Consider the following 15,331-nt stretch of genomic DNA (forward strand, 5'->3'; position numbering starts at 1 on the left):
CATAGGCCCTCAGTCCCACCAACCCACCTTCTCACCATAGCCCCCAGTCCCACCAACCCACCTTCTCACCATAGCCCCTAGTCCCACCAACCCACCTTCTCACCATAGACCCTCAGTCCCACCAACCCACCTTCTCACCATAGCCCTCAGTCCCACCAACCCACCTTCTCACCATAGCCCTCAGTCCCACCAACCCACCTTCTCACCATAGCCCTCAGTCCCACCAACCCACCTTCTCACCATAGCCCCCAGTCCCACCAACCCACCTTCTCACCATAGCCCCCAGTCCCACCAACCCACCTTCTCACCATAGCCCCCAGTCCCACCAACCCACCTTCTCACCATAGGCCCTCAGTCCCACCAACCCACCTTCTCACCATAGCCCCCAGTCCCACCAACCCACCTTCTCACCATAGCCCCTAGTCCCACCAACCCACCTTCTCACCATAGACCCTCAGTCCCACCAACCCACCTTCTCACCATAGCCCTCAGTCCCACCAACCCACCTTCTCACCATAGCCCCCAGTCCCACCGACCCACCTTCTCACCATAGACCCTCAGTCCCACCAACCCACCTTCTCACCATAGACCCTCAGTCCCACCAACCCACCTTCTCACCATAGCCCCCAGTCCCACCGACCCACCTTCTCACCATAGACCCTCAGTCCCACCAACCCACCTTCTCACCATAGCCCTCAGTCCCACCAACCCACATTCTCACCATAGCCCCCAGTCCCACCAACCCACCTTCTCACCATAGCCCTCAGTCCCACCAACCCACCTTCTCACCATAGCCCTCAGTCCCACCAACCCACCTTCTCACCATAGCCCCCAGTCCCACCAACCCACCTTCTCACCATAGCCCCCAGTCCCACCAACCCACCTTCTCACCATAGCCCTCAGTCCCACCAACCCACCTTCTCACCATAGCCCCCAGTCCCACCAACCCACCTTCTCACCATAGCCCTCAGTCCCACCGACCCACCTTCTCACCATAGGCCCTCAGTCCCACCAACCCACCTTCTCACCATAGCCCCCAGTCCCACCAACCCACCTTCTCACCATAGCCCCTAGTCCCACCAACCCACCTTCTCACCATAGCCCTCAGTCCCACCAACCCACCTTCTCACCATAGACCCTCAGTCCCACCAACCCACCTTCTCACCATAGACCCTCAGTCCCACCAACCCACCTTCTCACCATACGCCTCAGTCCCACCAACCCACCTTCTCACCATAGGCCCTCAGTCCCACCAACCCACCTTCTCACCATAGACCCTCAGTCCCACCAACCCACCTTCTCACCATAGCCCTCAGTCCCACCAACGACCTTCTCACCATAGCCCCCAGTCCCACCTACCCACCTTCTCACCATAGCCCCCAGTCCCACCAACGCACCTTCTCACCATAGCCCTCAGTCTCACCTCCTCACCATAGCCCTCAGTCCCACCTTCTCACCTTCTCACCATAGACCCTCAGTCCCACCAACCCACCTTCTCACCATAGCCCTCAGTCCCACCAACCCACCTTCTCACCATACCCCTCAGTCCCACCAACCCACCTTCTCACCATACCCCTCAGTCCCACCAACCCACCTTCTCACCATAGCCCTCAGTCCCACCAACCCACCTTCTCACCATACCCCTGAGTCCCACCTACCCACCTTCTCACCATACCCCTGAGTCCCACCTACCCACCTTCTCACCATACCCCTCAGTCCCACCGACCCACCTTCTCACCATACCCCTGAGTCCCACCTACCCACCTTCTCACCATACCCCTCAGTCCCACCGACCCACCTTCTCACCATAGCCCTCACTCCCACCTCCTCACCATAGCCCCCAGTCCCACCTTCTCACCTTCTCACCATAGACCCTCAGTCCCACCAACCCACCTTCTCACCATAGACCCTCAGTCCCACCAACCCACCTTCTCACCATACCCCTCAGTCCCACCAACCCACCTTCTCACCATAGCCCTCAGTCCCACCAACCCACCTTCTCACCATAGCCCCCAGTCCCACCAACCCACATTCTCACCATAGCCCTCAGTCCCACCAACCCACCTTCTCACCATAGACCCTCAGTCCCACCAACCCACCTTCTCACCATAGGCCCTCAGTCCCACCAACCCACCTTCTCACCATAGACCCTCAGTCCCACCAACCCACCTTCTCACCATAGCCCTCAGTCCCACCGACCCACCTTCTCACCGTACCCCTCAGTCCCACCAACCCACATTCTCACCATAGCCCCCAGTCCCACCAACCCACATTCTCACCATAGCCCTCAGTCCCACCAACCCACCTTCTCACCATAGCCCTCAGTCCCACCAACCCACCTTCTCACCATAGACCCTCAGTCCCACCAACCCACCTTCTCACCATAGCCCTCAGTCCCACCAACCCACCTGCTCACCATAGACCCTCAGTCCCACCGACCCACCTTCTCACCATAGACCCTCAGTCCCACCAACCCACATTCTCACCATAGCCCTCAGTCCCACCAACCCACCTTCTCACCATAGCCCTCAGTCCCACCAACCCACCTTCTCACCATAGCCCTCAGTCCCACCAACCCACCTTCTCACCATAGCCCCCAGTCCCACCAACCCACCTTCTCACCATAGCCCCCAGTCCCACCAACCCACCTTCTCACCATAGCCCTCAGTCCCACCGACCCACCTTCTCACCATAGGCCCTCAGTCCCACCAACCCACCTTCTCACCATAGCCCTCAGTCCCACCAACCCACCTTCTCACCATAGCCCCCAGTCCCACCAACCCACCTTCTCACCATAGGCCCTCAGTCCCACCAACCCACCTTCTCACTATAGCCCCCAGTCCCACCAACCCACCTTCTCACCATAGCCCCCAGTCCCACCAACCCACCTTCTCACCATAGGCCCTCAGTCCCACCAACCCACCTTCTCACCATAGCCCCCAGTCCCACCAACCCACCTTCTCACCATAGCCCCTAGTCCCACCAACCCACCTTCTCACCATAGACCCTCAGTCCCACCAACCCACCTTCTCACCATAGCCCTCAGTCCCACCAACCCACCTTCTCACCATAGCCCTCAGTCCCACCAACCCACCTTCTCACCATAGCCCTCAGTCCCACCAACCCACCTTCTCACCATAGCCCCCAGTCCCACCAACCCACCTTCTCACCATAGCCCCCAGTCCCACCAACCCACCTTCTCACCATAGCCCCCAGTCCCACCAACCCACCTTCTCACCATAGGCCCTCAGTCCCACCAACCCACCTTCTCACCATAGCCCCCAGTCCCACCAACCCACCTTCTCACCATAGCCCCTAGTCCCACCAACCCACCTTCTCACCATAGACCCTCAGTCCCACCAACCCACCTTCTCACCATAGCCCTCAGTCCCACCAACCCACCTTCTCACCATAGCCCCCAGTCCCACCGACCCACCTTCTCACCATAGACCCTCAGTCCCACCAACCCACCTTCTCACCATAGACCCTCAGTCCCACCAACCCACCTTCTCACCATAGCCCCCAGTCCCACCGACCCACCTTCTCACCATAGACCCTCAGTCCCACCAACCCACCTTCTCACCATAGCCCTCAGTCCCACCAACCCACATTCTCACCATAGCCCCCAGTCCCACCAACCCACCTTCTCACCATAGCCCTCAGTCCCACCAACCCACCTTCTCACCATAGCCCTCAGTCCCACCAACCCACCTTCTCACCATAGCCCCCAGTCCCACCAACCCACCTTCTCACCATAGCCCCCAGTCCCACCAACCCACCTTCTCACCATAGCCCTCAGTCCCACCAACCCACCTTCTCACCATAGCCCCCAGTCCCACCAACCCACCTTCTCACCATAGCCCTCAGTCCCACCGACCCACCTTCTCACCATAGGCCCTCAGTCCCACCAACCCACCTTCTCACCATAGCCCCCAGTCCCACCAACCCACCTTCTCACCATAGCCCCTAGTCCCACCAACCCACCTTCTCACCATAGCCCTCAGTCCCACCAACCCACCTTCTCACCATAGACCCTCAGTCCCACCAACCCACCTTCTCACCATAGACCCTCAGTCCCACCAACCCACCTTCTCACCATACGCCTCAGTCCCACCAACCCACCTTCTCACCATAGGCCCTCAGTCCCACCAACCCACCTTCTCACCATAGACCCTCAGTCCCACCAACCCACCTTCTCACCATAGCCCTCAGTCCCACCAACGACCTTCTCACCATAGCCCCCAGTCCCACCTACCCACCTTCTCACCATAGCCCCCAGTCCCACCAACCCACCTTCTCACCATAGCCCTCAGTCTCACCTCCTCACCATAGCCCTCAGTCCCACCTTCTCACCTTCTCACCATAGACCCTCAGTCCCACCAACCCACCTTCTCACCATAGCCCTCAGTCCCACCAACCCACCTTCTCACCATACCCCTCAGTCCCACCAACCCACCTTCTCACCATACCCCTCAGTCCCACCAACCCACCTTCTCACCATAGCCCTCAGTCCCACCAACCCACCTTCTCACCATACCCCTCAGTCCCACCAACCCACCTTCTCACCATAGCCCCCAGTCCCACCAACCCACCTTCTCACCATAGCCCCCAGTCCAACCAACCCACCTTCTCACCATAGCCCCCAGTCCAACCAACCCACCTTCTCACCATAGCCCCCAGTCCAACCAACCCACCTTCTCACCATAGCCCTCAGTCCCACCTACCCACCTTCTCACCATAGCCCTCAGTCCCACCAACCCACCTTCTCACCATAGCCCCCAGTCCCACCAACCCACCTTCTCACCATACGCCTCAGTCCCACCAACCCACCTTCTCACCATAGCCCTCAGTCCCACCAACCCACCTTCTCACCATAGCCCCCAGTCCCACCAACCCACCTTCTCACCATACGCCTCAGTCCCACCAACCCACCTTCTCACCATAGCCCTCAGTCCCACCAACCCACCTTCTCACCATAGACCCTCAGTCCCACCAACCCACCTTCTCACCATAGCCCTCAGTCCCACCAACCCACCTTCTCACCATAGCCCTCAGTCCCACCAACCCACCTTCTCACCATAGCCCCCAGTCCCACCAACCCACATTCTCACCATAGCCCTCAGTCCCACCAACCCACCTTCTCACCATACCCCTCAGTCCCACCAACCCACCTTCTCACCATAGCCCTCAGTCCCACCAACCCACCTTCTCACCATACCCCTCAGTCCCACCAACCCACCTTCTCACCATACCCCTCAGTCCCACCAACCCACCTTCTCACCATAGCCCCCAGTCCCACCAACCCACCTTCTCACCATACCCCTCAGTCCCACCAACCCACCTTCTCACCATAGGCCCTCAGTCCCACCAACCCACCTTCTCACCATAGCCCCCAGTCCCACCAACCCACCTTCTCACCATAGCCCTCAGTCCCACCAACCCACCTTCTCACCATACGCCTCAGTCCCACCAACCCACCTTCTCACCATAGCCCCCAGTCCCACCAACCCACCTTCTCACCATACGCCTCAGTCCCACCAACCCACCTTCTCACCATAGCCCTCAGTCCCACCAACCCACCTTCTCACCATAGCCCTCAGTCCCACCAACCCACCTTCTCACCATACGCCTCAGTCCCACCAACCCACCTTCTCACCATAGCCCTCAGTCCCACCAACCCACCTTCTCACCATACGCCTCAGTCCCACCAACCCACCTTCTCACCATAGCCCTCAGTCCCACCGACCCACCTTCTCACCATAGCCCCCAGTCCAACCAACCCACCTTCTCACCATAGCCCCCAGTCCCACCAACCCACATTCTCACCATAGCCCTCAGTCCCACCTACCCACCTTCTCACCATAGCCCCCAGTCCCACCAACCCACATTCTCACCATAGCCCCCAGTCCCACCAACCCACCTTCTCACCGTGTACCTCGGTGAAGTCGTTCTATCTTTGGTGGTGCAATAAATATCAATTTGAGATGGGATTAAACCTCATTTTGAGACAGCCTGTGTATCTGAGAGAATGGCTGGGGTCTGTGTGGTACATCTGGGTATGAATGAGCAGCTGTTTGTGGGCGAGACTGTGTGTGTAGTTCATTTGTCAGTACACAGGTCACAGTGTAATCCGGGGGGAGGGGCATTGTGAACATGTTATATTTTACTGTAGATTATGATAATGGTTTATTTCTTTGGGTTTACACAATTAACAAAATGGAAGGTTGAATTACATTGGGGGGGGGGAGGGGAATGACTTTCCTAAAATTACAAAACTGTTAACATCAGCTGTGAGATCAGGACTCTTTCCTGAAATCCTCCAGCTCTTGCCAGTGGAGATCACTTCAAGTCTTCTGAATTTTTGGATTTTATTTTTTCCAGAATCCTGGTCAGAAAATCAGGTGAGATCAGCTATGAGCAAATCTGCACTTTATCGGGTCTAAACTAAAACAAAAAAATCTCCAAATCTGAGATTTAATCAGAAAAAAAATAATGAAACCAAAAAGTAAAATAGGAAGATCAGAAAATGAGGACCAGAAATCACTGGAGTCCACCCAGCTGTTCCAAAAATGAATAGCAGCCCCCTCATCGGTCTATCCGAGTCTTCAATAAATGCTTCCACAGTGTCAGTCTCCATGGGCTCCCTGAACAGTCCATTCCGTTCCAATCTAAACTACCTGTTCACCTTCCTCTTCTACACTGGAGCCTGCATCCCTTGGGTTCATGGCGATCTCGAGCCTATTACTGGGCCTCGATTTATCTAAAAATCGCAAATCCTTGACTAATATCCACCCTGAGACTCCCCTCATCCAGAGTAAAGAGTTCCAGGCTCTGAGGGGGAAAAATTCGATTGCTTTGCGCCTCCTGTTAGCCCTAAGAGGGCGCAAAGCAACTAGCGCCTGGGCACGGCGCTGCCTACGCCTCCTGCGAAATTCAGTGGGAGGTTAGTGGTGGTGGTAACCGGTAGCGCCCCGCGGCGCTGCGCCGCCGCCGATGACGTAATCGCCGCGCGCAGCGCCCCGCTTGCACCCCGGCTGCAATCTTCAGGAGCGTCCCCTGACTTACCGCCAGACGCTATGTCCGATGGGGTCAGGGGGGGCCTACCTGCGGCTGGGGAGGTGCTATTTAAAGGCCTGCTTCCGCTCCCGTCCCTGGCCTCCTTACCCGCACCCCCCCTCCTGCAGAGTGCCGGCGGCGCTCCATGAGCCCGGCACTTCTCTTGAGTGCCGGGCTCTTTTGCCAGCACTCCCAATCCCTGGGGTCCCAGCTGGGCCCCAGGTCGTGCTGCACAAGGCCCCTCCCCTTTAAGAAGGGGGGGAAGGCCTGCAGTACCGCGGCGCGATGTGCCGCAGCGCGTGGCGCCCTGCTTCTCTCTTGGGGCGCTACCACTCAATTTCTGTCGCGGGGGCACTAATTTTCCCGAGGCGCTAAAACTAGCGCCCCGGCAAAGTTGGCGCCCCAGAGGGGGTGCTACTCAATTTTTAGCCCTGAATACTTCAAAATGCAACTGGCTGCGCAAGATGGAGTACCAGGAAGAGCCAACGTGCATTACTAACGTGCCTCTTCCGCACCCTCCTCACCCCATGAAACTTGGGTCAGCTGTCTGTATGTTGTACAAGATAGTCAGGGAGCGCTCCACATTGATGCTTCCCGTTGGCACAGGGAGATCTGATGGAGGGCTCCCTGCGTCAGCCTAGGAAAATGGCCTGGCACGTCAATCCAGAGCTACACTTGACGTTTTTGGGACTTATGTGGTCTAACCAGACAATCCATCTCTTGCGGGGGGTGGAGGCTAATTCTCCAATTTATCCTGCGATCCAGTGGAATATATATCTTTATCTCACTCATAAGAACATAAGAAATAGGAGCAAGAGTCGGCCATTCGGCCTCTCGAGCCGGCTCCGCCATTTAATGAGGTCACGGCTGATCCGATTTTGGCCTCAACTCCACTTCCCTGCCCGCTCCCCGTAACCCTTGACTCCTCTGTTGCTTAAAAATCTGTCAATCTCCACCTTGAATATATTCACTGACTCCGCCTCCACAGCTCTCTGGGGAAGAGAATTCCAAAGATTCACGACCCTCTGAGAGAAGAAATTCCTCCTCATCTCCCTCTTAAATGGGTGACCCCTTATTCTGAAACTATGCCCCCTCGTTCTAGATTCCCCCATGAGGGGAAACATCCTCTTTGCATCTACCCTGTCGAGCCCCCTCAGTATCTTACATGTCTCAATAAGATCACCTCTCATTCTACTAAACTCCAACGAGTATAGGCCCAACCTGCTCAACCTTTCCTCATAAGTCAACCCCTTCATCCCAGGAATGAACCTCGTGAATCGTCTCTGAACTGCCTCCAATGCAAGTATATCCTTCCTTAAACAAGGAGACCAAAACTGTACGCAGTACTCCAGGTGTGGTCTCACCAACACCCTGTACAGTTGTAACAGGACTTCCCTACTTTTATACTCCATCCTCCTTGCAATAAAGGCCAACATTCCATTTGCCTTCCTAATTACTTGCTGTACCTGCGTGCTAACTTTTTGTGTTTCATGTACGAGGACACCCAGATCCCACTGTACCGCAGCATTCTGTAGTCTTTCTCCATTTAAATAATATTTTTCTTTTCTATTCTTCCTGCCAAAGTGGATAACTTCACAGTTTCCCACATTATATTCCATCTGTCAAATTCTTGCCTACTCACTCAGTCTATCGATATCCCTTTGCCGACTCTGTAGGCTGGATTTTGATACTGGAGGCGTGTAGGAGGCGGGACTACAACTTTCGGGGTTGTAGTCCCGCCTCCATCGAGTTGTGGCCAACCCACTCGATTTTCACTTGATTGACCTTGTTGAGCCTGCCCAGCGGGCTCAGCAGGCCAATTAAGGGCCACCCGGCAACAGGTGACGTCACAGATTGACATTTCATCTGTCAAGAGCTTTTGACAGATGAAATATCAGCGTTTCACAGCTCTTTGAAGCTGTGAAACACTGACAATCTGTACTCCAAGTTAATTCCTTCCTCTCAGGCTGATTTAGAGATCTCTCCAGAACAGAAAGCTGAATGCTGCAACTTTTGACAGCTCGCGGCCATTCTGCTTTCTGTGCCGGTGAGGTGAGGAACTCCCGAGACCTGAAGGAAGGAAGGCTGTAAAGGTAAGTAAAGGTAAGTAAAACTTATTTAAACACTTTACACACACCAAACACACTTACCTCTGCACTCATGCACCCATCACTCACCTGAACACCGGACATCTTGAACCCTCCAAGCCCTTCAGCCCGACGGTCCGCCTCGCTAACTTGGCGTGGTTTGGAGCCATCGGGAAGCCCACACTTCAGGGATAAAAATAGGGATTAGGCTAAAAACTGCCTGTTAACTACCTGTTAACAGGCAGTTAATTGGCACTAATCCCCTTCCCGCCTCGGGGAGGCGGGTCCCAGTGCGGGGCGGGTACCCGCCTCCTTTGAAACTGGCATGGAGGCGGGTTGGGGGCAGGATGGGTTCGTGCCCCCCGATTTCGAGATTTTAACCCCCCACACGCCTCCAATCCCGCCTCCACGGCCCAATGAAAATCCTGCCCTTTGTGCCCTCCTCACAACTTGCTTTCCCACCTATCTTGATATCATCATACTTCTAATATTGATAACTTGGGCTTGTTTCTTTCAGCTGTGAGGAGACCAGTGCATCACTGCAACCAGCACAGGTAATAATCAGCTCATCTCTCTCTCTCTCTCTCTCTCTCTCTCTGTTCCCTTCCTTAAATAATGGAGCCCTCAGTATATCATTATATAATATCACTGAACTCCGCTTTATGCTGTCGGCGTCAATGCCAACATCAAGCAGTCCCAGGCCAGGAACAGCACAGAACAGAGGCAGGATAAAGCTCATCTGTATTCTGGCTTCTGCTCTGCCCACGGCCGAGAGTAGCAGGCTTCTGTGCAGGGAACGGCGGGCACAGTCTCCGGAACTGCGGCTCCGCAAACCCGCATCTACTGCCATTCCAGGGGCTGACAGTCCTGCCCTAAATGTGTATAAAATGGTTCTGAGTTTTGTACTGAGCGGTCTCTTGTAGACGAGGCATCAGATTACAGATCAACGGCAAAACACTGCGGATGCTGGAAATCTGAAATAAAAAACAGAAGAGGCTGGAAAACACTCAGCGGGTTCAGGCAGCATCTGTGGAGAGAGAGAAACAGAGTTAACGTTTCAGGTCGGTGGCCCTTCGTCAGAACTGGAAGATGTTCGAGATGTGACAGGTTTTAAACAAGTGCAGAGGTGGGGAGAGGGGGGAGGGAGGAAAGAACAAAAGGGAAGGTCTGTGATAGGGTGGATAGACCTGATTATAGGCTGGCCAGAGCTCACTGGAGTCACAAACTAAAGAGACAAAACAAATTAAACTACTTGTAAATGTCGGGATTATGTACTTCCGATATTTTAAAGTCAACCTCCTTGCCCCCGCCATAAGCTCCATATCATTTATCTCTGGCATCTTTTCCCAAGTACAAAACTGGACAGAGGGATAAGGGTGGGGCAGGAGGTTAGATGGGGTGGGGCAGGAGGTTTAGACAGATGCAAGAACATTAGATAGGGACAAGGCTGGGGATAGATAGGCACCGGGTGATTTTAGTATTTGGCGTAGATAGGCACTGGGTGATTTTAGTATTTGGCGTAGATAGGCACCGGGTGATTTTAGTATTTGGTGTAGATAGGCACCGGGTGATTTTAGTATTTGGAGTAGATAGGCACCGGGTGATTTTAGTATTTGGCGTAGATAGGCACTGGGTGATTTTAGTATTTGGCGTAGATAGGCACCGGGTGATTTTAGTATTTGGTGTAGATAGGCACCGGGTCATTTTAGTATTTGGTGTAGATAGGCACCGGGTGATTTTAGTATTTGGTGTAGATAGGCACTGGGTGATTTTAGTATTTGGAGTAGATAGGCACCGGGTGATTTTAGTATTTGGTGTTGATAGGCACCGGGTGATTTTAGTATTTGGTGTAGATAGGCACCGGGTGATTTTAGTATTTGGTGTAGAGAGGCACCGGGTGATTTTAGTATTTGGGGTAGATAGGCACCGGGTGATTTTAGTATTTGGTGTAGATAGACACCGGGTGATTTTAGTATTTGGTGTAGATAGGCACCGGGTGATTTTAGTATTTGGTGTAGATAGGCACCGGGTGATTTTAGTATTTGGTGTAGATAGGCACCGGGTGATTTTAGTATTTGGGGTAGATAGGCACCGGGTGATTTTAGTATTTGGTGTAGATAGGCACCGGGTGATTTTAGTATTTGCGGTAGATAGGCACCGGGTGATTTTAGTATTTGGAGTAGGTAGGCACCGGGTGATTTTAGTATTTGCGGTAGATAGGCACCGGGTGATTTTAGTATTTGGTGTAGATAGGCACCGGGTGATTTTAGTATTTGGTGTAGATAGGCACCGGGTGATTTTAGTATTTGGTGTAGAGAGGCACCGGGTGATTTTAGTATTTGGGGTAGATAGGCACCGGGTGATTTTAGTATTTGGTGTAGATAGACACCGGGTGATTTTAGTATTTGGTGTAGATAGGCACCGGGTGATTTTAGTATTTGGTGTAGATAGGCACCGGGTGATTTTAGTATTTGGTGTAGATAGGCACCGGGTGATTTTAGTATTTGGGGTAGATAGGCACCGGGTGATTTTAGTATTTGGTGTAGATAGGCACCGGGTGATTTTAGTATTTGCGGTAGATAGGCACCGGGTGATTTTAGTATTTGGAGTAGGTAGGCACCGGGTGATTTTAGTATTTGCGGTAGATAGGCACCGGGTGATTTTAGTATTTGGTGTAGATAGGCACCGGGTGATTTTAGTATTTGGTGTAGATAGGCACCGGGTGATTTTAGTATTTGCGGTAGATAGGCACCGGGTGATTTTAGTATTTGGTGTAGATAGGCACCGGGTGATTTTAGTATTTGGTGTAGATAGGCACCGGGTGATTTTAGTATTTGGTGTAGATAGGCACCGGGTGATTTTAGTATTTGGTGTAGATAGGCACCGGGTGATTTTAGTATTTGGTGTAGATAGGCACCGGGTGATTTTAGTATTTGGTGTAGATAGGCACCGGGTGATTTTAGTATTTGGTGTAGATAGGCACCGGGTGATTTTAGTATTTGGTGTAGATAGGCACCGGGTGATTTTAGTATTTGGTGTAGATAGGCACCGGGTGATTTTAGTATTTGGTGTAGATAGGCACCGGGTGATTTTAGTATTTGGTGTAGATAGGCACCGGGTGATTTTAGTATTTGGTGTAGATAGGCACCGGGTGATTTTAGTATTTGGTGTAGATAGGCACTGGGTGATTTTAGTATTTGGCGTAGATAGGCACCGGGTGATTTTAGTATTTGGTGTAGATAGGCACCGGGTGATTTTAGTATTTGGGGTAGATAGGCACCGGGTGATTTTAGTATTTGGGGTAGATAGGCACCGGGTGATTTTAGTATTTGGTGTAGATAGGCACCGGGTGATTTTAGTATTTGGTGTAGATAGGCACTGGGTGATTTTAGTATTTGGCGTAGATAGGCACCGGGTGATTTTAGTATTTGGCGTAGATAGGCACCGGGTGATTTTAGTATTTGGGGTAGATAGGCACTGGGTGATTTTAGTATTTGGCGTAGATAGGCACCGGGTGATTTTAGTATTTGGTGTAGATAGGCACCGGGTGATTTTAGTATTTGGCGTAGATAGGCACCGGGTGATTTTAGTATTTGGTGTAGATAGGCACCGGGTGATTTTAGTATTTGGGGTAGATAGGCACCGGGTGATTTTAGTATTTGGCGTAGATAGGCACCGGGTGATTTTAGTATTTGGTGTAGATAGACACCGGGTGATTTTAGTATTTGGTGTAGATAGGCACCGGGTGATTTTAGTATTTGGTGTAGATAGGCACCGGGTGATTTTAGTATTTGGTGTAGATAGGCACCGGGTGATTTTAGTATTTGGTGTAGATAGGCACCGGGTGATTTTAGTATTTGGTGTAGATAGGCACCGGGTGATTTTAGTATTTGGTGTAAATAGGCACCGGGTGATTTTAGTATTTGGTGTAGATAGGCACCGGGTGATTTTAGTATTTGGTGTAGATAGGCACCGGGTGATTTTAGTATTTGGTGTAGATAGGCACCGGGTGATTTTAGTATTTGGTGTAGATAGGCACCGGGTGATTTTAGTATTTGGGGTAGATAGGCACCGGGTGATTTTAGTATTTGGGGTAGATAGGCACCGGGTGATTTTAGTATTTGGGGTAGATAGGCACCGGGTGATTTTAGTATTTGGGGTAGATAGGCACCGGGTGATTTTAGTATTTGGTGTAGATAGGCACCGGGTGATTTTAGTATTTGGCGTAGATAGGCACCGGGTGATTTTAGTATTTGGCGTAGAGAGGCACCGGGTGATTTTAGTATTTGGTGTAGATAGGCACCGGGTGATTTTAGTATTTGGTGTAGATAGGCACCGGGTGATTTTAGTATTTGGTGTAGATAGGCACCGGGTGATTTTAGTATTTGGGGTAGATAGGCACCGGGTGATTTTAGTATTTGGGGTAGATAGGCACCGGGTGATTTTAGTATCTGGTGTAGATAGACACCGGGTGATTTTAGTATTTGGCATAGATAGGCACCGGGTGATTTTAGTATTTGGTGTAGATAGGCACCAGGTGATTTTAGTATTTGGGGTAGATAGGCACCAGGTGATTTTAGTATCTGGTGTAGATAGGCACCGGGTGATTTTAGTATTTGGCGTAGATAGGCACCAGGTGATTTTAGTATCTGGTGTAGATAGGCACCAGGTGATTTTAGTATCTGGTGTAGATAGACACCGGGTGATTTTAGTATTTGGCGTAGATAGGCACCGGGTGATTTTAGTATTTGGTGTAGATAGGCACCGGGTGATTTTATTATTTGGTGTAGATAGGCACCGGGTGATTTTAGTATTTGGGGTAGATAGGCACCGAGTGATTTTAGTATTTGGTGTAGATAGGCACCGAGTGATTTTAGTATTTGGTGTAGATAAGCACCGAGTGATTTTAGTATTTGGTGTAGATAGGCACCGGGTGATTTTAGTATTTGGTGTAGATAGGCACCGGGTGATTTTAGTATTTGGTGTAGATAGGCACCGGGTGATTTTAGTATTTGGTGTAGATAGGCACCGGGTGATTTTGGTATTTGGTGTAGATAGGCACCGGGTGATTTTAGTATTTGGTGTAGATAGGCACCGGGTGATTTTAGTATTTGGTGTAGATAGGCACCGGGTGATTTTAGTATTTGGTGTAGATAGGCACCGGGTGATTTTAGTATTTGGTGTAGAGAGGCACCGGGTGATTTTAGTATTTGGGGTAGATAGGCACCGGGTGATTTTAGTATTTGGGGTTGATAAGCACCGGGTGATTTTAGTATTTGGTGTAGATAGGCACCGGGTGATTTTAGTATTTGGTGTAGATAGGCACCGGGTGATTTTAGTATTTGGGGTAGATAGGCACCGGGTGATTTTAGTATTTGGTGTAGATAGGCACCGGGTGATTTTAGTATTTGGTGTAGATAGGCACCGGGTGATTTTAGTATTTGGGGTAGATAGGCACCGGGTGATTTTAGTATCTGGTGTAGATAGGCACCGGGTGATTTTAGTATTTGGTGTAGATAGGCACTGGGTGATTTTAGTATTTGGTGTAGATAGGCACCGGGTGATTTTAGTATTTGGTGTAGATAGGCACCGGGTGATTTTAGTATTTGGTGTAGATAGGCACTGGGTGATTTTAGTATTTGGGGTAGATAGGCACCGGGTGATTTTAGTATTTGGCGTAGATAGGCACCGGGTGATTTTAGTATTTGGCGTAGATAGGCACCGGGTGATTTTAGTATTTGGCGTAGATAGGCACCGGGTGATTTTAGTATTTGGTGTAGATAGGCACCGGGTGATTTTAGTATTTGGTGTAGATAGGCACCGGGTGATTTTAGTATTTGGTGTAGAGAGGCACCGGGTGATTTTAGTATTTGGTGTAGATAGGCACCGGGTGATTTTAGTATTTGGTGTAGATAGGCACCGGGTGATTTTAGTATTTGGTGTAGATAGGCACCGGGTGATTTTAGTATTTGGTGTAGATAGGCACCGGGTGATTTTAGTATTTGGTGTAGATAGGCACCGGGTGATTTTAGTATTTGGTGTAGAGAGGCACCGGGTGATTTTAGTATTTGGGGTAGATAGGCACCGGGTGATTTTAGTATTTGGGGTTGATAAGCACCGGGTGATTTTAGTATTTGGTGTAGATAGGCACCGGGTGATTTTAGTATTTGGTGTAGATAGGCACCGGG

The 15,331-nt window shown here is 51.5% G+C and overlaps 1 protein-coding gene across 1 annotated transcript in view; it reads left to right on the top strand.

The window, feature by feature from the left end:
* The window catches only part of LOC147097652 (E3 ubiquitin-protein ligase RNF220-like), a 100,146-nt gene that overhangs the window by 34,071 nt on the left and 50,744 nt on the right, over window positions 1–15,331 (top strand). The window contains exon 4 of the mRNA XM_085971641.1: window positions 9,661–9,697. Within this exon, the coding sequence (XP_085827767.1) occupies window positions 9,661–9,697 (37 nt within the window). The remainder of the gene's footprint in view (window positions 1–9,660; window positions 9,698–15,331) is intronic.

This window comes from Somniosus microcephalus, chromosome 31 (genome assembly GCF_052327205.1).
Source record: "Somniosus microcephalus isolate GS21.2 chromosome 31, FLI_Smic_1.0, whole genome shotgun sequence".
Classification (NCBI taxonomy): Eukaryota; Metazoa; Chordata; class Chondrichthyes; order Squaliformes; family Somniosidae; genus Somniosus; species Somniosus microcephalus.